The sequence below is a fragment of the Nomascus leucogenys genome, chromosome 5 (genome assembly GCF_006542625.1).
Source record: "Nomascus leucogenys isolate Asia chromosome 5, Asia_NLE_v1, whole genome shotgun sequence".
In the NCBI taxonomy this organism is placed as follows: Eukaryota; Metazoa; Chordata; class Mammalia; order Primates; family Hylobatidae; genus Nomascus; species Nomascus leucogenys.
Genome location: NC_044385.1, coordinates 21,538,589 through 21,560,806, shown reverse-complemented (window position 1 = coordinate 21,560,806; position 22,218 = coordinate 21,538,589). Strand labels below are relative to the sequence as shown.

General features: G+C 47.7%; 1 protein-coding gene across 1 annotated transcript in view; it reads right to left on the bottom strand.

Annotated features, from left to right (window-relative positions):
• Positions 1-22,218, bottom strand: part of PARP1 (poly(ADP-ribose) polymerase 1) — a 47,483-nt gene that overhangs the window by 3,765 nt on the left and 21,500 nt on the right. Inside the window, exons 6-19 of the mRNA XM_030812794.1 lie at positions 21,885-22,001; positions 21,060-21,236; positions 18,567-18,714; positions 16,552-16,692; positions 15,407-15,649; positions 15,058-15,126; positions 14,631-14,763; positions 12,581-12,776; positions 9,688-9,816; positions 5,908-5,991; positions 3,693-3,815; positions 2,974-3,102; positions 1,464-1,562; positions 533-685 (exon numbers count right to left, since the gene is read on the bottom strand). Of these exons, the coding sequence (XP_030668654.1) occupies positions 533-685; positions 1,464-1,562; positions 2,974-3,102; positions 3,693-3,815; positions 5,908-5,991; positions 9,688-9,816; positions 12,581-12,776; positions 14,631-14,763; positions 15,058-15,126; positions 15,407-15,649; positions 16,552-16,692; positions 18,567-18,714; positions 21,060-21,236; positions 21,885-22,001 (1,941 nt within the window). The remainder of the gene's footprint in view (positions 1-532; positions 686-1,463; positions 1,563-2,973; positions 3,103-3,692; positions 3,816-5,907; positions 5,992-9,687; positions 9,817-12,580; positions 12,777-14,630; positions 14,764-15,057; positions 15,127-15,406; positions 15,650-16,551; positions 16,693-18,566; positions 18,715-21,059; positions 21,237-21,884; positions 22,002-22,218) is intronic.

The window sequence follows — 22,218 nt, the reverse complement described above, 5'->3', positions numbered from 1 at the left end:
AGGCCATTTGTCTGTTAAACACTACTGCACAGCACCAGAGAAAATCATTTAAACTTCTCTCCTCCTCATTCTACAACTGTGAAACAAGAGGCTTAGAAGGCCCTGTCCAGGTGGACCCATCTAGAATCCAGCAGGTGGCATCACAATCCCTCGTGTCTAGCTAAAGCCTTACTCGTTCATCGCTACGTTTTCCTGCTGAAGACACTGACACTCAGAGGTGGCCCGGCTGGGAAGTGGTAGAGGTAAGCCTGTACTCAGCTTGGCCTGTAGCCACATGTCTGTTCTTTGCTTGTCAACACACCCGATTAGCATCTGCAGCAGGCCCTGGCCTGGATGCACTACCTCCTTTGTTCCAGATACTGTGTGTGAAACCCCTGACAGGGTTAGGGTCAGGAGGATAAAAGGGTGAAGGCCTCAAGAAAGGATGTCTGGCAGAGTCCCCCTAAGCCAACTAGGCCTCTTACTCAAAGTTCTTTATGGAGACACCTGCGTAGACAGGTATTGCCCACCCCTCGCCAGGCCAGGCACATACCACGGGCGCTTCAGGCGGGGCTATCCGAAGACCCTGGGACAGGATCCCAGCGAAGTTGGTGGTCCTGGACCCGTGCCACAGCAATCTTCGGTTATGAAGCTGCTTAAAGGGCTTGTAACGCTGGCATTCGCCTTCACGCTCTATCTTAAAGATCTGGTTGGAGTAGTACACAAAGGGAAGGACAAAAGAAGCCATTTGTTACTCTGGTTGACTGAAAGACAGGACTGGATACAGGAGAAATGACCGGCTGTCCCTAAGGCTAGAAGACTTAAGGTCTACTGCAATGTAAAAAATGCTTTCCCCAAGACTGGGATGGAAGGACCAGGTCCTGCCCAGCAGAGCCCAGCCATTGCTAGTTAGTATTACTGTGCAGCAGATGTGCACTTGAGGAACTTTATCTTGGACCTCTGATAATCTATGTTCTGAGACCAGGTTTGGGGACAGGAAATGTCCTTTAAAACAGAATAAAAAGCCATCCCCAAACTACTGTATAAGACTGCTAATTTTATAATCCCAGCACTTTGGGAGGCCAAGGTGGGCGTATCATCTGAGGTCAGGAGTTCAAGACCAGCCTGGCCAACATAGTGAATCCCTGTCTCTACTAAGAATACAAAAATTAGCCGGGTGTGGTGGCTCACGCCTGTAATCCCAGCTACTCTGGAGGCTGAGACAGGAGAATCACTTGAACCCGGGAGGCAGAGGCTGCAGCGGGCCGGGATTGCACCACTGCACTCCAGCCTGGGTGACAGAGTGAGACTCCGTGTCAAAAAAAAAAAAAAGACTACTAATTTTTCTGCTGAACAAATGAGTCACTTCTTTGGGTTATTTAAAGTAAATAAACTGCTCTTTTCTACCCAGGCCCAGGTTGGAGGAGTGGGCAGGGAAAAGCTGGCAGGACACAGAAGAAAGTGGGGGAAGAAGGGATTCTTACATCGATGACTTCCAAGTCATACGCATTGTGTGTGGTTGCATGAGTGTTCTTAACATACTTCCTGATGATCTCGGCTTCTTCAGAATCTCTGTCAACCACCTGGGTAAACAGAATCTTGGGATTAGCACAAAGGAGACCCCAGGAGAGCTACAGAGGAATGCTCAGACTCAGTCGATGCACAGCTAAAACCACACTCCTCAAAGGAAGCCAGGCATGACTGAGAGCCTGTGTCCCAGGCCTGTGGGCTGGGCAGATCCTGGGCCAGTGGCTCCACTTCCCTGAGCCTCCACCTTTTCATCTACTTGGGCTGCTAGAGAATCTCAGGGTTCCTTTTTGTCTTAAAATTCTATATTTTGGGATATCAGGGAAGCTAGAATATGGGGTTCACTCTCAGTGAACAGGGCATTTCCAGAACAAGCAATTGGCTCCTGGAGGAGAGTCCAGCTCAGCATGAGTTAAAACACAATGGACCAGAGGAAGTCACAGCTATGATGTGCAATTAAAATTATCCCTGGCTCAGAGCACAAGCCTAACAAGCATCTGTCAAATAGCTGATGTAATCTATGCTAAGTAAGCCTGAGTATTATGGAGGAGACTAGTTATGTTTTATGTTCATATTTATATTCAAAGTTCAGAAAACCTAGAAATGCTGGTCTACCTCACTGTCTTTTAATTAAAAGGCTTCAGAATTGTAAAAAGAGAATAAGAATCCCTTCACAAAGAACCACACCTACAGTTTTCCCATCAGAAAGGTGGTCTAGGGGCAAAACAAATGACATGTGGTGTCTTACCCTGCTTGGACCCATACATCTGTACTTTGTCCTAGGAAAGAAGCCAAGGCTCTTTCTTTAGCGATGTAAACACCTGGTACCAGACTCAACATACTCTAGCCCACCCGAACCCCTGCAACACTGCAGGGAATGGGCTGAGGACAATGGGGCACATAAGTGTGGAGACAGGCTCAAGGACCAGGCCATCTAGAAGCTGAGGCAAAAATCCCTCCTCTAGTTGGTCTAAGCAGGGTGTTCAGAGACTGTGTGTGCCAACACAGGCCACTTCAGCTCCAGAGAAAAATGAACCCAAGCATTGTGTTTTTATTACAGCTGCCATCAAGCATTTCCACTTCTGAAATGGACACCGGTAATAAGCCTTCTAAAAGTTCACGCTATAAGGGTTTAGAAAAACAGAGCTCCTCTCTAGATTAAAGAGAGGGAAAAAAAAAAAAAGAACTTTTGGTAAGACCCTCAAAAATCAATTTGTACGCCAAGCTGAGGTGCTGGCTTGGAAGGCTGCTTTGCAAACAAGGTGCATTATCTACATGTGAAATGCCCAGAGGTTCTCAAAGGACCACCAGCAGCAATGTCCAGGAACTTGCTAGAAAAGTGAATTACTGGGCACCAGCCATCTGTTTTAACAAGGTTTCCAGGAGATCCTAACATACATGCAAGTTTGGGACCGCTGCTCTCAGGATGAGAGGTTAAGATGCTTGAGGAAGGCCTGACCCTGTTACCTTAATGTCAGTTTTGAGCTTCTCATAGTTGACATCGATGGGGTCCTTGCTGCTATCATCAGACCCTCCCCTGAGCAGACTGTAGGCCACCTCGATGTCCAGCAGGTTGTCAAGCATTTCCACCTTGGCCTGAAGGAGCAAAAGAAAGCCCCGGACTTAGGTATCATGGTGAGTGAGACAGACTCACCCAGGTGGCAGAGAAAACCTACATGCAGAGAACATCCAACACAGTGAAGGGCAAACCTTCCTGCTGGTCAGGGCCAGCCTGTTACCTGCTGCACATAATGAGAGCTCATAAGGACTTTCTGGAATGCTAACAAGGCCTTGAGGCCTGGGGGAGTTGAGAGGTGGAAGAACTGTCTTTCCTCTTGTACATGCTGACATTTGGGACATATAATGAAGGTACTTTAGACAGATGGGTCCTGAGCCAGGAGCTCTCTTAAAAGGCAGGGAGGGAAAATAGGGAGGAAGATGCTGTTATGAGGGAGAGGCTCTCCCTCTCCAATAGCTCTTGCCCCAATGGATTTGGTAGAACAGGGGCAGGAAAAACAGCTCTGCCTCCATCAATGTGGGTAGAAACCCAACTTCAAAACAAGAGCAAGAGGGTGGCCCTCCCAGCATTGGCACTGCCCTCAGGGATCATGACGGGGAGGGACAGTTGCAAGGGAGTCACACCCCAGCCCAGCAGACCTGCAGTCCCTTCTGAACCCTTGCGCTACCTGCACACTGTCTGCATTGTTCAGGAGCGGAGGCTTCTTCATCCCAAAGTCGTGGGGGATCAGGGTGTAAAAGCGGTTTGAGAGATCCAGGATCTGAGAGTCGCTGCTGCCCTGAGACAGCGCCTGGAGAGGAGGGGACAGAAGGAACGCAGGACTGTGGGAGCAGCTCTGAGCCCCCGGCCAGGCTTTCTCTTCTAGCAGGTCCAGAAGTAGCGTGGTATGTGCACATGCCAGGATGCATGGGAAACGACCAGAAGACCACCTTCCTGTTAAAGAGCAGGGCAGGACCCCCATCCTCAAAAAGCACTGCTCAACACGTGATGGGCTTCTCCCATGAAGTTTCATTTGTACAAAGAACTGTGCAGTTACAGACATTTGAAACCCCGCCACAACTATGCAAAATGTTAACTGTACAATCTAGGTGGTGGGCTCATGACTATTGCTGTAAAATTCCTTCAACTTTTTGTATGTTTGAAACATTTTCATAATAAAATATTGGGAGGAGGTTGCCCATCGCTATAAAATTCAGTCAGGCTCCCTGCCTCCACTGACCTTCATTGGAATTAGTTTTTACTGTACCTGGAGGTTGAAGTGGCCAGGCACAGAAAGGCTAAGCAACCTTACACTTACTGCCGGTGTCACTTGGTGCTCTATATGCAAAGGGTGCACAAAAAATGCACAGAGATGGACGAGTGGGGCCACTGGGATTCCAGGAATTTGGCAGACAGCCTAGGTGACCACAAGAAGGTCAAGGGGATATGAAGTGGCACCCAGCAGGTCTGAAGCCCCACGCCTGCTTCTGGCTGTGACACAGACTTCACCAAGTCATAGAACTTCCATCCGTGCTGCCTAGGTGGCTGTGGCAATGGGTAAGGATGCTATTCCAGCTCTTCTACCTGAAGACTCTACTGCATGGAAAGAAGCTGGGGCTGAGGTAAGCCTTGCAAGTTCTCACTCAGTGAGGAACAAGGAGAGAGGTTCACTGCTCAGAGCCAGCTGTAACTGGAGTTGACAGATCCGGTTCAGGGCCTTTTCTCCAGCACCAGCCAGAAAGCCCGCTGCCTGGGCCCGCTTCTGCTTCCCGTGTGCTGTCCTTCTTTCTATAGGCCAGGCCTGCACCCACCCACGAATATAAGCAGAACCCTCCAGCCCCTCCAGGATGTAGCCGGAAGGCTCCGGGACTGGGAGACCTTGAAAGATGCTCAAAGAATTTTGAAATAACATGAATGAAAGAGGTTTCCATTTGCTGACTTCCTAGTAACTGCAAAATAAACTCTGCCTAACTCTTAAGGACACATAAAACAAAAACTACAACACAGGTGACCCTTGAACAATCGATTTGAAGTATGCGGGTCCACTTATACACAGATGTTTTCAATAAATACAGTTAGCTCTCTACACCTGTGGGCTCTGCATTTGAGAATTCAACCAAACTCAGATAAAAAATATAGTATTCTCAGGCCATGTGTGGTGGCTCATGCCTGTAATCCCAGCACTTTGGGAGGCTGAGGCGGGCGGATCACTTGAACCCAGGAGGAGTTCGAGACCAGTCTGGCCAACATAGTGAAACCCCACCTCTACTAAAAATACAAAAAAATTAGCTGGGTGTGGTGGCCCATGCTTGTAACCCCAGCTACTTGGGAGTCTGAGGCACGAGAACTGCTTGAACCTGGGGGTGGAGGTTGCAGTGAGCTGAGATTGTGCCACTGCACTCCAGCCTGGGAGACAGAGCGAGACTGTCTCAAAAAAGAAAAAAGAAAAATCCCACCCCCCAAAAAAAAAATCTCAGGATGCAAGACCCACAGATGTGCAGGGCCAACTTTTCTCCTCCATGGGTTCTGCAGGGCAGACTCTAGGACTTGAGCATGAGTGAATTTTAGTGACCCCAAGGGAGTCCTGGAACCAATCCCCGAGGATATAGAGGGATAACTTTACATTTAAGAGATAGGGTAACCAACGTCTTCAAGTTTATAGTCAGTTTACTACGTATCTGACAACTGAAAATGTTGCTATTCATTAGTTCTGTGATAAACTTTTGTAAGTAGCAGGCACTTGTCATTTATTGAACTGAAAAAAACCTAAACCCTTGTGAAGTGCAGTTCAGTACTTCCAGTTTCTTAACCTTGAGTAAATGTTACCCCTGCCACCCCCAGGTCTCACCCCCTAAGTCGGCCAGAGGAGGGTTCCAGGAGGCCCCTGGTGGCCCTGTGCTTACCTGCTGGACCTCACTGAGGATGGAGTATGCGGCCTGGATCTGCCTTTTGCTCAGCTTCCCCAAGGGCATCTTCTGAAGGTCGATCTGAGGAGACAGGGGATTTCGCTCTGAAAGCTGGGCACCGCGCAGTGTGATCGCAGGAGAGCTGGACCGGGCAGCCCACCCTCAGGCCCCCAACAGGAGCAGTCAGGAGACTGCTGGGATTTCCTGAGGATACCAGTGACCCAAATCCAGAGTTTGTAGCCCCACCCCACCATGAGGGATGGTAGTGTGTCTGAAGATTCTTGCTCACTTCCTTTATGGCTGGGCTTAGCCAACCATGTCTCCTCTGCCCCATGCCCAGTTTCAAACAGCCCAGCACGTCTGGACGAAGATACAGCATAATTCCCATCCAATTCTGATGTGCAGATGAGGGCTCATAAATCATGCTGACCCCCCCCACCCAGTGGCCTTCCCTGGGGTCCCAGAGCCAAGGCAGTTAGTTAAGTGCACCCCTGGGTTCTCAGCTGGGAAAGAACCAAGAGTTTTCAAGTGTTGAACACTATTTTTAAAAAGGACACACTCCTGAACTTAAGGACTTACATTCAAATCAATGCTGTCCCTTTCACATCAGTCACCTCCAACAAATATTGCTACTGCTCATATCTTGGGAACTGCCTGCCATCAAGAGAAGCTGCAGTGGAAAAAGCATGAGATCTGCAGCCTTCATTTTCCATTTGTTAAGTGGGGCCACCTTCCTTAAAAGGCACTCACTCCCTTTTGCGAGCAGCCCTGCCTATTTGGCTCAGCCCCCATGTGGAGACACCTGTGTACCAATGGGCCCCACACTCTGTATCCTGAGACATCGTCTCCAGGGCTTTGCCAATAGACCCTTCTGAGCTCCCTGGGGGCTGCGACTGCGCCTGTCCATTTCTGCATGTCCAGCACTTCCTGCAGTGCTTGGAACAAAGAACTGAACAGGAACCTTGGAAATGGAACTGCTATGGTGATAAAATTAAATAAAAGGATGTGAAAAGTGCTCACAGCTCATCAGACACCGACCAGGAGCCAACAGCTTCTAATAACATCCACAAGCCCTGACATGGGCTTCCCTGTACCCTCAACAGTGCAAACTCCATTCTAAGGGAAGATCTGATTTCTGGCAAGAATTAAGTAGCCGGAGCCACATCTGGGGAAGAAAGTGGATAATCTATTTCAAGCCAAGAACAAGGTACAATAAAAGAACAGAGTGACTTTGGTATGGACCCTCAATCAGCTCTGAAAGCAATTCTCAAGAAGGAATCCCAAAAGAAATTCTGACGGCACAGCATGGCCAGAGTGAGGGCAGAGCTCTGAAGGGCGTGACATTTTCCAAGCTGTGTAATTCTGGTGTTTATGTAAAAAAAAGAAAATACCTAGTTTCCCTAATTGTACACCTCTCAAAACATATGCACAGACTAAGAATAAGAGGTGGGCTCCATCCACACAGGCCGCCCTCACTACTGGAAAAGAAACTCAGGCACAGCGCTGGATGGTGGGCTGGGAGCAGTGGCTCCACAGCTGCCCAGTTTAGAGAGAAACACCTTGGCACTGGGGACCCACGAGCCCCAGCTGCAGCCAGAAGAAGGCTCCTAGGGCTGCAGCCTGGAACCCTGCCCCTCACTATGTGTCCTGACTGCCCGGAACCCATTCCCTTCTGGACTCAGGATGTGCCCTCCTCACAGGGAGAGTCAGGTTCCCCTGGTGCTGGGGATGAAGCCCTGAGGGCCACTGTGTCTACTTCTCTACATGGTTACCCCAATCCCACATGGACCCCTCTGAGGTCAGGAGTGGGCACCCCGCTTTCGACACACTTCCAGCTAGCTGCCTTTTAGCTTGTTTCAGCAAGCAGCGCCCCTGTCCCTTTTCTTCCTGCTAAACTAGTTACCTGTCCAGTGAAAAACATTAAAATGTCATTTCAGGCTGGGTGCCATGGCTCACGCCTGTAATCCCAGCACTTTGGGAGGCTGAGGCAGGTGGATCACCTGAGGTTAGGAGTTCAAGACCAGCCTGGCCAAATGGTGAAACTCCATCTCTACTAAAAATAAAAAAGAAATTAGCCAGGTACAGTGGTGCACGCCTGTAGTCCCCAGCTACTCGGGGGGCTGAGAGGCAGGAGAATCGCTTGAACCCAGGAGGCCGAGGTTACAATGAGCCGAGATCGTGCACTGCACTCCAGCCCAGGCGAAGAGAGTGAAACTACATCTCAAACCAAACCAGACCAAACCAAACCAAACACAAAACAACAACAGAAACATTTCACAGGCAAGGACTTGGGTTTGAGAATAGCTGACAGCTTCTATGAATCACAGATAGACCAAGGTGTGGGAGACTGGAAATCATGTGCAGGACTTCAAAATGTGAATGCAACGAGCCCCTCTTCTCCCTTACCGTAGCACCTCTCAACCTTTCCCTCCACCTGTCCCTCATTCTCAGTGAGCCCACCCATAAGTTGTTCACACGAGTAGACCTCATAAACAAAAGTCAGATTACATAGCGATTTGAACAAGCACAGCGAACAAGCCCTGGCCATTTTTTAAACCCGGTAGAGGATGTAACTCAACACTCCACTCTACAACAGCACACGTGTGAGCATTCCTGCTAGGCTGAGCTCTTGGCAGGGAGATACTGGGTTGGCCCTGATGTCCATGGGGCTTAGGCTGCCAGTGGTTTATACTGCCCAGTTTTGACCCTCTGTCCTCCCAGCTCTAAGGCAGGCCAGGAGGTTCTAGGAGGAAGGACTTGGGAAGACAGCAGAACGTGAGCGTGAAGGGAGCAACCCCATGGAGAAGGGTGGAATGCTCAAGGCTGATCTGAGACTCTCAACCTCCACTGGTTCCTAGGAGCCTAGAACAAAGGGAATGACCAAATGCATCACAGCTGCTTGTTTTTCAGAGCAGCCTGAAGCTTCTGGGTTCAGCAGCTAGGGAAGAGAGGAGAGGGTGTTTGCTGGCCAGGTGGGACCATCTCTGCTCTGAAGGCCCCCAGGGTCAGTACTTAAGAGCTCTGATGCTAGGAGCAGCAAGAACAAGGGGGCCACCCTTTTGCACTCATCTCCCGGGGGGAGAGCGGAGATGAGAAGGAGAACAGACAGTAAACACGGAGCCTCTGCCTGCAGTCTCTGCCATTCTGCCCTGGACAGAAGCATGACTAATCCAACAACCATCACCCCCACCCCGCTGCCAACCTTTTAAAAACTGGTATGAATTTTGTCTTATGAATCAAGTGTCACAGCAATTTTCTTTTACTCTAAGTGGGCTGTCTTGCACTTCCCATGGTAACTCCAGTTGGTTGGTTTGGTTGGGCCACAAAGGAAGCATGGCTAATACACCCTGCCACAGCATGGAGAGGAAAAATACAAAGGGTGGGCCGGGCACGGTGGCTCACACCTATATTCCTAGCATTTGGGGAGACCGAGGTGGGTGGATCACTTGAGCTCAGCAGTTGGAGACCAGCTTGGGCAACAACATGGTGAGACTCTGTCTCAAAAAAAAAAAGAGTACAAAGGGGACTAGACCAGCGAACAGCTCTCTCCAACACACCACATGCTTCACTGCAAATCAAACAACCCTCTGCAACAGTGCAACCACTCCAGGCCCCAACACTCACACAATTTAAGACTGAAGGACAGGTACGAGAAGCTGACAGCCAATGTATTCTGTTTTCGAAACAGAAACAAGAACAGGCAGAGAGCTTTTCACTAGCTCAGCAAATAATCATCCACAGCAAATGCTCACAGATAAAATGATAAAGCGCAATAACCTCATACTCCACCATGGCTTTCTTCATACTTTCCACATCAAAGATCATCTTGATGAGGTCCTGAACTGGCTTGGGGAGCTTGGACTTGGTGCCAGGATTTACTGTCAGCTTCTTCACTGCCTCTTCATCCTTCAGGAAAAAAGCACATTGCTAAGAGACCCAAATCAACAACTCAAACAAGGTATCTGCGTCTGTGGGGCTGGGCTGCAGACAAAGGACACAGGCTGGAGTGCCACCAGCACAAAAAGCTGAGTGTTAATCAAAAAGGTGTGGAAAACAGTGGCCAGGATGAGTGTGCCTGATGCTGCACATGGGTCAGACTCTTCCTGTGCCTGCCCTGAAGTTCTCTTGGCTGCTCCAGATTCTTATTCTAGTTGCCACTGCAGCATCTGCATGGGCTGACCCACCTTGGCGTTGCTGGTCCCTGCCTGGGAACCTGCCTAGTGCCCACTCATGCTCAACCTGGAAGTGCTGGGCAGCTGTTGAGGCAAACCTTGGAGCAATGGGACATGAAACTGATGGACAAATTCTTTCTCTTTTATCTTACACTTCCTCACACAAGGGCCAGTTGCAAGACTAAGTTTATATAGCCTTCTCTAAATTCCCAAAGGACCAAGCAACCAGTCCCATGCGCTGCCAGCCAGCCTGACAGCGTTAAAGCACATCGTAGCATTAGCTGTCCGTCCTCTTCCTACACGGCCTAACAGACTATTGAGACTCCACCCCCCACTGTCTGAAGAACCCAGGTTATATCAAGATCACACTGTACTGAAACTGCTTTAACTCTTTAGACTTGAACTGTATGAGGGCATAGACTGTGCTCTGTTCAGCACAGTATCCCTAGCAACTAAAACGGAATTTGGTATTTGGAGTGAAAGGAATTGGCATTGGGCTTTGAACCTGGAATCAGACTGTCTTACCCAAGAGCTAACTTGTGTTGTTAAGTGTTCATGGCTGCTGCTGTCACCTTCATAGTAGACCTACTCTCAGTGTTGAAACACCATCTTAAATGTACTCTGTTACCTTCTGGGTGTAACTTCATTGGAGGGCAAACTATCTATGTGTTCAAAACCCTTATTTAAGTGCATCTGCCTTATGACCCAGTAACTACTTGTAATGACAACAATCACAGAGGCACACAAATATTTAAATGTATATCAGCTTCATTACAGTAAATGCCCAGAATCAATCTAAATGACTAACAGGAGGCAGGAAGCTGTTCTGATTAATGATGAATTCTAGCTCATGCACCGGATGGGATTCAATGCAGCCTTAAATAATGCTCTGGATTGGTGCAGCCAGTGGCCAATAGAGTAGCCACTGGCCAAACTGAGGTGTGCTGTAGGTGCAAAATATACACCAGATTTCAAAGACTTAGTAGAGAAAAAACTAAAAGGGAAATTTTCTCATTAATAATTTTGTTGGTATTGATCAGGTGTTGAAATTAGAGTATTTTGGATATATGGGGTTAATACCAAGATTAATTTCATTGGCTTCTTGCTTTTTAAAATGTGGCTACAAAAAACTTTAAATGTATTGAAATGGCTTGAATTATAATTCTATTGGACAGTACTGCTCTAGAAGACATAAGGAAATGCTCCTGGTACATGAGGGCAAAAAGCAGATGGTTGCAACATGGTACATACGGTGGTGGAAAACGTACATATGCAGTGAAAGCTGACTGAAAAAGATATCTACCATTACTTTAACTGTGGTTAATTCCAGGCAATCTTAGTTTTTTGTGCCTTAGTATTAATATTTCTCAAAAAATCTTAAAACAAATATTTAACTCAGTAAGGGGCGCTACCGAGTCAGGCCAAATCTGTCCTGAAAGTCTACTGTCTGAGCCTCATCATTGTATAAACAAGATGTCAATCCTATTTTTAATATGGAGAGTTTATGAGGCCCTCTGTAAACTAAAGAATTCCCCCTTTGAGACATGCTAGGCCTCGAAGATTTAGAATTAAAATCTCTACCCACCTACAGATGTCTCTTTTTGTAAAATAAATGTGTTTTCTTTTATCTGATTAAAAGAGTGATAAATTCTCATTTTTAAAAAGTCAAGCATTTTGCAAAGAAAAAAGACAAAACAGAAAAGTTAAAAATGTCAACCAACAGACAAATGAATGCTGTGTGCTAACAGATGTAAGGAGATGCCCAAAACTGCAGAGAGGGATAGCACTAGGAAATAATTTGGGACTAATAAAGGGTGACCTAGCAGAGCAGGTCAAGTTACTATAATTCTGTCATGACAGACCAGTCACATGATCAAGGGTGACCATGGGTTCAGATAAAAAGCCTTATCTGGAATCTGTGAATTACGCCCTATTGTTTCAGGAGTAACTGAAAAGACTGTTCCTCCTCAATATCTCAAAGATGCTACCACAATTCTCATTTAAGCTCTATCTCATACTTCAAGGTGTTGACTGTATTAAATGCTTTTTCTGCCATCTACTGAGATGATCATGTGGTTTTTGTCCTTCATTCTATTCATATATTACATTGATTTTTAAATGAAGAACCAACCTTACATTCCTGGGATAAATCCCACTTGGGAGTGGTGTATAGATCGGCCTATGCTGCTGGATTCGGTTTGTTAGGATTTTGTAACTCTATTCATAGGGTTTCTGCATGTCTATTCACAGGAAACTGCTCTGTAGTTCTCCTGTGCTGCTTTGGCCCTGGTATCAGGGTGGTACTGGCCTTCATGCAGTGAGTTGGGAAGTATTTTCTTCTATTTTTGGGGGAGAACTGGTGAAGGACTAGTATTCTCCTTTCAACATTTGGTAGTATGTTTACTATGATGCCATCTGATCCATGATGTGGATTTTCTAGAATAAGGTGTCCCTTCCTTTTCCTAGAAGCAGACAGTGTATGGGCATCATGTGGTTACCTGGCCGTAGTCAATCTCCAGGGGGTAGAACTTTTTGGGATACTTTGTGAAACTTTTGGAGTGCCAAGCGTTCCCGGTTTTTTCTTCATATAATTTCATGAAGTGCTCGATGGCATCCTCCTTGGACGGCATCTGTTCCAGTTTGTTGCTACCGATCACCGTACCCACACGGCCCCAGGATCTGAATATCCAATACCTGCGGTGGGAAGGAGGGTGTCAGATACACGTGTGGGTCAGCTGTCCCATTTCAGGAGGAGTTCCCCTTTCCTGCCATTACATTCAGGTGGGGAAGAATTTTACACACCCCAAAAGGATGGTGATTAACACAGAACAAAAGGAACTGCTATAACAATAAAGGGTCTTTATTTTACTTCTCATTAAACTTTCAAATCATATTGACTATAAAAAATGCCAAAGAATAGTTTAAACTTGGTTCTGGCAGCCAAGCCTGAGGACTGAATCCTGGAGTCTGCAGACCTTTGCATAAAAACGATTCTACTCCTCTCCCCAAAGAAATACAAAGTACTATCTGGAAGTCATGTGTTCAAGGAGTCAACCCTTACAGGTGTACCCTAAAAATAATGAACTTTCAACTCAGATCCAAGGCCAAGACATGATGAAATGAGGGGGGCAGTGGCAATGGCTCCTCAGGTCCAGTGACGTAGAGATGCAGGCTGTCATGTTCAAATTCCATCTCAATTGAGGGTGCACATCGCACATACCCAGCTGCTGTGCTGCTCAGCTTTGGATGAGCTAATTTTTGATTAACTCAAAGCAGAGGTAATGCAAAACTTAATTATCACTTCATAATAAATACAGATATATCATAAACCCACATACAAGATTTGTGTACATTTTAAAGACAGAACTACAGACTTCAAAGAAAATTTGGGACTCCCTGGCCATTCTCTGGGCTACTGAATAGGGGTATAAAAATTCATTCTCTGCTTGGTTTTTCCTATGAAAATTTTTGAGAAGCACTACCTTGATCTATGTTGAAAATTTTTTCTGACCCTAACAGCCTACACCACCCTTTCACTTAACACCAGCAAATCTAAGCCACCAGAAAAATGTCCACATCCACAATCAACATTAGAATTTAATAAGAGTTCCTTCCACATGCCTTAACACTGACACATAAATCCTATTTTGTGGTGGCTGTACCGAGGGGCAATGAACTCACTAGGTAAGGACCACTCTGCCTAGAAACATAAGGACAAAAGCTAGCCCACCCTCTCACCACCTCCCAGCTGCTGTACCCCATGATCCAGATTCCAACCTTGCCTGTCTCACCATGTTAAAAAAAAAAAAAAAAAAAAAAAGACAAATCCAAACCTCTTCAGTTACTAGGGAGTTTGAATATTAAAGAGAAAGTTCAACACTTGCCAACCTTTATTTGCTTCAAAGTTTTAAAACATATGTAAAACCAGAAAATCTTGATTCAAGTAGCTGAAAGAAAAGCCAGCGGGGGCTGGGTGCAGTAGCTCATGCCTGTAATCCCAGGACTTTGGGAGGCTGAGGCGGGGGGATCACTTGAGTCCAGGAGTTTGAGACCAGTCTGGGCAACACAGCGAGGCCCCTGTCTCCATAAAAAATAAGGCATGGTGGTGTGCACCTACAGTCCCAGTTACTCAGGAGGCTGAGGTGGGAGGATTGCTTGAGCCTGGGAGGTCAAGGCTCTGCTGAGCTGTGATTACGCCACTGCACTCCAGCCTGGGTAACAGAGCAAGACTATTTCAAAAAACAAAACAAATAGTTGGAAAATAACAACAACGAAAAACAAAATACCAAACAAAAAGAAAAGCCAGCGGAAGAATACGTGAAACCATATCTTGGGACAACTGTACAAGGACAGCAATGCTACTGGTTAGTAAGTGGCTTCTTTCTCCCCTTTAAGCAAAGGCCTTATAATTTGTTTTTGATCTCTGTGATTAGATTTCATTCCCCAGGCACTGGGCCTAACAGGTTTCACAAGGCTGATGGCACAGCACTAACCAATGCAGGACGGGCCCATGTCTCTGCACAACCAGGCTACACCCGCAGAACTCACCTATTTTCCTTGTCGTCCTCCAGAAGCTGCAGCTTGTAATAGGAGTTGGTTCCTTTAACGATGTCCACCAGACCAAGGGTGGCACTGAAGACCTTCCCACCTTTCTCCAGGACATGCGCAGAGTGTTCCAGTCCTGTCCCGGAGGCAAAGCACCTACAGTTTTCTCTCCCCTTGAGGGGCTAGCGCTCTCAGGGAGAAGGGATCTGCAGGCCTGAGGTTCACGCCTCTTGGATACACTAACACCACCCTCGGGAGGTTCCCCACAAATGTGTGTTCTCAGGACTGGGGGAGCTGGTGAAGGAGGCCTGAGGACAAAGGCACGACCACACTGCCCCAGGTATGCTGCGGGCATTCAGATGTGTGCTCCTAGTCAGCTAGGGGTGGGGAGGCGGCACAGCCCACTTGGCTGGCAGTCCTGTTTCCTTACCAGAATCAGGATCCACAGCTGCTCCTCCTTTAAGAGTTAATTTCATTCTCTTTTCAGATTTGTTGATACCTTGGAAGGGAACAGAAAAATGTAAACACGAAGTTAAACATAACTAAAAAGTAAGGGGAAGGTAGAAGGCAAATGAGTTGTTCTCATTTGCATCATCTGTCAACTCGGCATCTATATATACACTCCTCCCGCCACCCCAAAGCGCCTGCCATTCTGTGTCCTGCTCTGCAGCACTCAACAGGCCATGTCCGGGACACCAAGGGAGAGGTTCCGTGCAGGCCAACCTGGCCACCAATGTCCCCGGCTTTTGGCCCTGGAGGTGGCAGCTTGGGGCCCTCACCTTCCTCCTTGACCTGGCCCTTGCTTTTTTTGGAGAGCGCAGCCCCTGACTTCCCTCTTGGGGCCACAACTTCAACAGGCTCTGCCTTCACCTCTGCCCCCCAAGGGGACAAGATGTGCGCTAAGAACAACTCCTGAAGGCTCTTGGTGGAGGCGGAGACGTCCTGGAGGAAGTCCTCAGACACAACTCGGATGTTGGCTTCCTTTACTTCCTCCATCTTCTTATTCATCTTTTCCACCTCCTCTGTTCAAATTGAAAGGAAAAAAAAACCAAAATACAAGTTTAAAACAAAACTGAAACCTCAAATTACTAGTTATATTTACTGTGTACTTCCAAACCCTCAGCATTCGCAGCTCTCCTTTGCTTCCAAGTCTAATGCTCCCAAGAGTGTTTTTATCAGCAACATTCCCTCTTTTCTAAGGTATGATGAGCCAGGGCAGCCTTCTCCAAGCCATTCTACAGCACGATGTTAACAGACACTCCAAAGAAAAAACACCCTGATGTCAAATAAGTATGGGAAATCCTGTATTCTATGTCCCTGGTTCCTGAAGACCTACAGTGGTAATCAGCATAATAAACCCATACAGAAACCTGTTTACCTTTGTTTCACCCTACCTTTTCCAAACATACTTGAACTGTGAACTTCTGTTTTGGCAGATATCTACGCATATCTTACAGAGCAGTGCAAAGTGATGAGAATACAGGTTGAGCGACTTCCCTTATCCGAGATGCTTGAGACCAGAAACTTTTCAGACCTTAAAATACTTGCTTCATATTTACTGACTGAGCATCTAATCCAAAACTCTGAAATCTGAAATGCTCCATTGAACATTTCCTTTGAGCATCATGTTGTCACTCAAAAAGTGTTGAATTTTGAGGCAATTTGTTTGGACTTCGGGACTAGGGAGACTCAACCTATAGTAGCTTACCGTCTTTAGTTGAGAACACACAACACACGTGAATCTATAGTACAAGGCAGCAACACTGACGGCAAATACTGGTTTCCCTTCATAAAGAACCAGAGCGATGATGATGTTAAGATCCAGTTTTTCAGCACTGTGTTCGACTCTTCCTCACTGACTCGTCATCACAATCATAAGATACAGAAGCATTATCCCTGTTGCACAAATTCAGATTCAACTCACTTTTGGTGCTGATGCACAGGGAAGCCTTGTTGGCTGTCCCCGTCAACTTCCCCCCGAGTTTCTCAATCATAGCCTTCACTTCATCCTTGTTCCGGGACAGCTTCCCGAGAGTCAGGATCTTCATGTTGGATAATGGCTTATCTGGGATGAAAGGAGAGAATCATTCAGCAAGGCCAGCTCTGGTGCTGCTCCCCAGTAAGGGGAGGTGGAGGAGCAGGCGAGCCAAGCAGCGAGCTCCTGGGGAAAAGCCTATGAAAATACACTCGTGAGAAAACAGGACGGGACAGCAAGCTGCCACCTGAGCACCTACAGATGTCTCTCAACACAGAAAGGATTGGTCAGGGAGCAAGCCACAAAATGCCACTCCACGGCCAGGCCAGCCTTGCTGGTGTGAGCCAGGCAGCTGCGGGTTACCCCAGGTCCGCGCCATGGTCAGGCTAGGAAGGCTGCATCTGCGGACGAGGGACCAGGAGGCTGGAGTGGGATGGGAAGAGGGGTATGGTCACATGAACCCCCAATTCCTTGTTATTCTCCCAAACAAACTGCAATTCTTATTAATTAACCCCATTTTAAAATGAGACATGTCCATGATAGTCCCTCAAAGCAGTGGCCAGCACAATCACACAGAGCTGAGCTAACTGATTCTAGGTGAAATGCAGCAGCCTGGTGTGCACTGACCTAGGCCAGAAAGGCCTGGACAGGGGTGTGCCTTCTGTTCACAGCAAACAACACAGTGCTGGTGACACCCTTCCAGAACTGGAGATGCTGCAAGGAAAAGTCCTTCCTGCCTTCCCTGTGAGGGCAAACAACTAGGAAACACTGACAGTTTAACTGAAACTGCTGAGGTCTCCAGAGAACAAAATTATTGATTTATGCTGAACTGCAAGTCAGGGGAAAGCAGAGGAGGGAACCCTCCATGGAGGGGTCAGAATGCCAGCCCCCACCTGGCCCTCCATGTGGGCACCTGGACCCAGGCTGCCAGCAGCACAGTGGACTCGGGATGACCATCCACACACACTGCAGTGACCACTGGTCCCATCTCAGGATATGAAAAGGAGGTCAATAACAGGTTTATGTTCAAGGAAGGATCCCTCATCCTCCACCCACCAAACTGTGACCTTCACCGCTAGACTATGCCACATGTCTCTGAGTAAATAAGCAGCGGGTCACTTCTCCTGCCAAAAAAATACATTGCTCTCACTGTCTTGGTTGGCTTGGGGCATTTCTCACTAGTGCTGTTTAGTAACTCCCTCTGCATACAACAGAGACTTGAGCATCACAGCAGGGCCCGGATGACTGGTGGGCGCAGGGCAGCCTGGAGAGTGAGGCCTGCCGGATGACTGGTGGGCGCAGGGCAGCCTGGAGAGTGAGGCCTGGGATGCTGCTCTACAGTGCAGTCAGGCAGAAGACCCTGCACGCAACTCCAGGTAAGGCTGTCGACCTAGCCTTTCTTAGGAGCCCCTCTCCTAGCCTCCCAGAATAAGAGTTGCTTGTTCTTTTACGATGTTTATTTTTAGAGATAGAGTATCACTCCGTTGCCCAGGCTGGTGTGCAGCAGCGTGATCATAGCTCAGTGCAGCCTTGACCTCCCAGGCTCGAGGGATCCTCCGCCTCAGCCTCCTGAGTATCTAGGGCTAAAGGCACATGCCGCTACACTCGGATTAATTTTAAACATTTTTGTAGAGATGGGGTCTCGCTACATTGCCCAGGTTGGTCTCAAACTCCCGGCCTCAGCAATTCTTTTGCCTCAGCTTCCCAAAGTGCTGGGATTACAGGTGTGAGTCACTGCTCCCAGCCGATGCTATGTTCTTAACACTCTCCCACCTTGCTGTGATCGGGGGTGTAACAAGCCAAGAGAAGAGGCCTATCCCCTGCAGGGCAAGGCTTCCCCATGGTGGGTTCAGCAGAGAGAGACCCTTGACAGATACTTTTGTCACCAGCTCCACACCACCAACAAGTAGTGGGCAAACAATTCCTGCAAAGCAGCTCTAAGACCGGGGCCCCAAAAGCTGTACCTGCTGAAGCAGAGGAGTCCACAGCAGTAGGCGCCGAGGCTGTGGAGGGCGGGAGCGTGGCCGCCACGGGGGCGCTGGTTTCTGGGGGGAATATACGGTCCTGCTTTTTAACCTTCAATTTCTTGAGGTAAGAGATTTCTCGGAATTCCTAAAAAATATTTAGTTTTAGTTAAGAAGCCAGCTCTCCCTTGAAGTAACCACTCCATAGACCAAAGAGGATTTGGCTTGTCCAAATTAAAGAATCTCTTTTTTTCTTCTTACAATAAAGAGTAACAAAAAAATAGAAAAATGTGAGGCTTTAAGGATGAAAGACAGTATTACTGCTGCTACGGTACTTATTTCTGGTACTTTTACATTTATGATAGGGCTGATATTGTGGCTGCTTTAAGAGAAAAATCTTTCCCTAAAAAAAAACAGAAACAGAAACCCGTGGCCAATTCGGTCAGGGAACCACCACCGAACTGCTGTGTGACTACAGCCTCCCTGGCCTCATTCTTGAGTTGCTCCCTTCGAGAGTTAATAGGCCTCTGTGGGATCACACGCCTACTCCAGAACTCCAAGATCCTGAATACTATATACACACTGGGAGGTTATTACCCAAAAGGAAATCACAGTATTTGCTTTCCTTTTTAGAAGAAGGAAAAATGAATGCAGAGAACCCTATGGTATTCACTATAAATTCTTCCATCAGCACAATTCACTCTTCACTCTGAGTGATTTACAAGGGGCTTTGCTCTAAATGGTCACTCAATAAGTATCAAATACATGAAGCTCAGGGAAAGACACCGTGCTCCCAGGTCTTCATCCAGTCAAGAAACTGCCCTTTCCAGCTATGCCTGTGTTCAGGGTGTCAGTTGGATACAAGAGGTCACAGATTGCTTCCAACACACACTGACCACCTAATATATGTGCTACCAACCATAGTTTGGTTAAAAAGACAGTTTCTGCTCTTCAGAAAGTATCTCATTTGTGACTGAGCATCAGCTATAGGAAGGTGAACTTTAACACAGGAGCTAAGCTATGCCAGAAGTGTGCTAAGGTGATGTGAGACATCAACGCTAGCATGCACTTGGAGGCAGTGATCTGCTAAGCCTGCTGGGAGCTGAAAACACAGGGGATTGCCTAAGCACAGCCATCTGAGTAGCACACAGTGGCATGTGGGGCGCCCTGGCCAGGCACCTTATTGCTAGGTACTCCTAAAAAGAATGAGCAAGACTGGCGGTGGTGTGGGGAGAGGAGTATGTGAGAAGGAGGAAAAGGGTGGCAGAAAGAGGCTGCAGAAGGCCAGCAGAACCGCAGCACAGAGGGCTCTGAGGACAAGCTACGGAGCTGGGCCTTGATTCTGTGGGACAAGTGCCTGGGGGCAACAGTGTCACTACATGGGCAGCAAGCAGTGCCAGACCGAAAACTTGTCTCGCACATGCACATAACCTTTAAAAATGTATATAGATGCTCTACAATTGATATATAAAATACAAGGAATGGCACACTGCTTATTGCCATTTTACTATTTCCCCATCAAAGATAGTAGAAGAAATACAAATACCATGTAAGAGTCTGTAAGATTTGCATACCCAGAAAAATCGGGGAATCAGTATAAGATTTTAAGGGTGGGGGAAGTGACAAGGTCAGATTTATTTTAGAGGAAGCATTCAAAGGCACAGAGAGAAAATTAGGAGGGATCATGCAATCATGGCAGTGAACAAGTGAGCCAGGGGTCGGTGGAAATGGAGTTCAGTTGTAGGTGTAGAGCGAGTAATGTCAATTGTTACTCGGGTAATGATTCCTGAGTGTGTCCTGTGTGCTGCTGTTTCAAGTGCTCCACCCGAGAGCAGGCAACAGCGAGGGAAGCAGCTTGGTGAGTGGCAGAGCTCTGCACCTACCCAGGCTGCTGGATCTGGATCCTGCTGAGTCTGAGGGGGCACAGGCGAGGGCCTCGGAGCAGCCAGCCCCACAAAGATACTGCCAGAACCCCACCAGCATGACTCCAAAGAAGGCTCCCCATGGAGGTATTTTGCATTGAGAATTCCATAAGCAGTTCCATTAAAAAAAGCGAGAACGTGCAATACTAGGAGATATGTGAACCCTGGATCCAATTCTCCTGCTAGCACTAAGGCAAGGAAATGTCCTTGAAAAAAACTTGTATCAGAAAGCAGCAATTACTATCCATTTCTTCACCATATGTCCCTCAAGCCTAGAACTGTGCCTGGCACATAGGAGGCATTCAATAAATAAAAATTATTCATGGTCTTTGCAAGCAACATTTTACACCAAATGGACAAACCTCTACTCCATACTTAGAGGAGCTTTGGTTCTACATTTGTGTAGTTTGCAAACATATAATTTTATATTCTGGTTAACAGGATGACACAGCTGTAAAGAAGTCTGAGGAACATGGCCCTGCAATCTCAGGGACCTGAAGTATAAACAAGCGCAGAAAGTGGGGCCAGGTTTTTCTCCCAACAGATCTCAGGATCTTTCCCTACCCCTTACCTTTGGGGTTACCCACTCCTTCCGGTTGGGTGTCTGTGTCTTGACCATACACTTGGTCCAGGCAGTGACGTCCCCAGTGCAGTAATAAGCATCACTCTTGAAGACCAGCTGACCCGAGCATTCCTCGCAGGGAAGGAGGGCACCGAACACCATGCCATCGGCTACTCGGTCCAAGATCTGCAGCCAGTGGAGAAACACGTCAGAGGGCAAATGCGGGACTACAGAAAAGGACACTTACTAATGTGGGATGGAGGAACTTGCACAGATTTCACTCACTACAAAGAAGAGAGGCTTCCTGCTGTGGGCTTGCTGTGGGGCTCTTAACACCCCCCACCCCGGGTTTACAATGGAGCTTGGATTCTTGTAATGTAGGAGACCTTATTTCCAAGTGTTCCTGCAGCCCCCCTGTCCCTCAGTGATTTAGAAATGAAGGGAGAGCATCCACTGGCATTGCACAAAGTACAGTGCCAAGCCAACTCCCAAGAATGACAGCAGAGAAGGGCCAGCTGGGGACACTGATGGGATGCTGTCATGCCACCCCTCAGGAGGGGGCTCTCCTCTCTCCACAGGCCTGGCACTCTACAGCAAGCACTAACATGTGGAAGATGTTTAGTGGGGCGTGTGAATGCCGACCCCATCCACCCCGGAAAAATGGTGATCACGATGGTGGTGATGACCGTGCAACACAACCACGATTTATACTCCTTGCAATTAATACCAGCAGGTGTTCACACGGAGGGCCTCCCACACTCCATTGGGACAGTCACTCCACAACGACGGGGTCGGCCTCACATGCGTGTCCCACTTAACACAAAGGCAGCTCACCGCCGACTCCCCAGAAGGCACTTGCTGCTTGTTGAAGATGAGTAGCTCCTTCAGGTCATTAGTCGAACACACTTTCTTTAGCTCGTCCTTGATGTTCCAGATCAGGTCGTTCTGAGCCTATGGACAAGACCCAGTGGCTGAGAGGCTAGCTCTTTTCAAAGGAAGAATCCAACTGGAGGAGAAGCCCTGGTCATGCTGAGCCTCCAGCATACCCTTGTGCACTAGCGAGCTGCCCCTCCAAATCTGGGTGATTAGCACAGGATTTGACTCCCGGTCATGCTCCTGTGGACACCAAATTAAACCTGCTGTGTGGTCTCTCAGAGAATACTGTGGA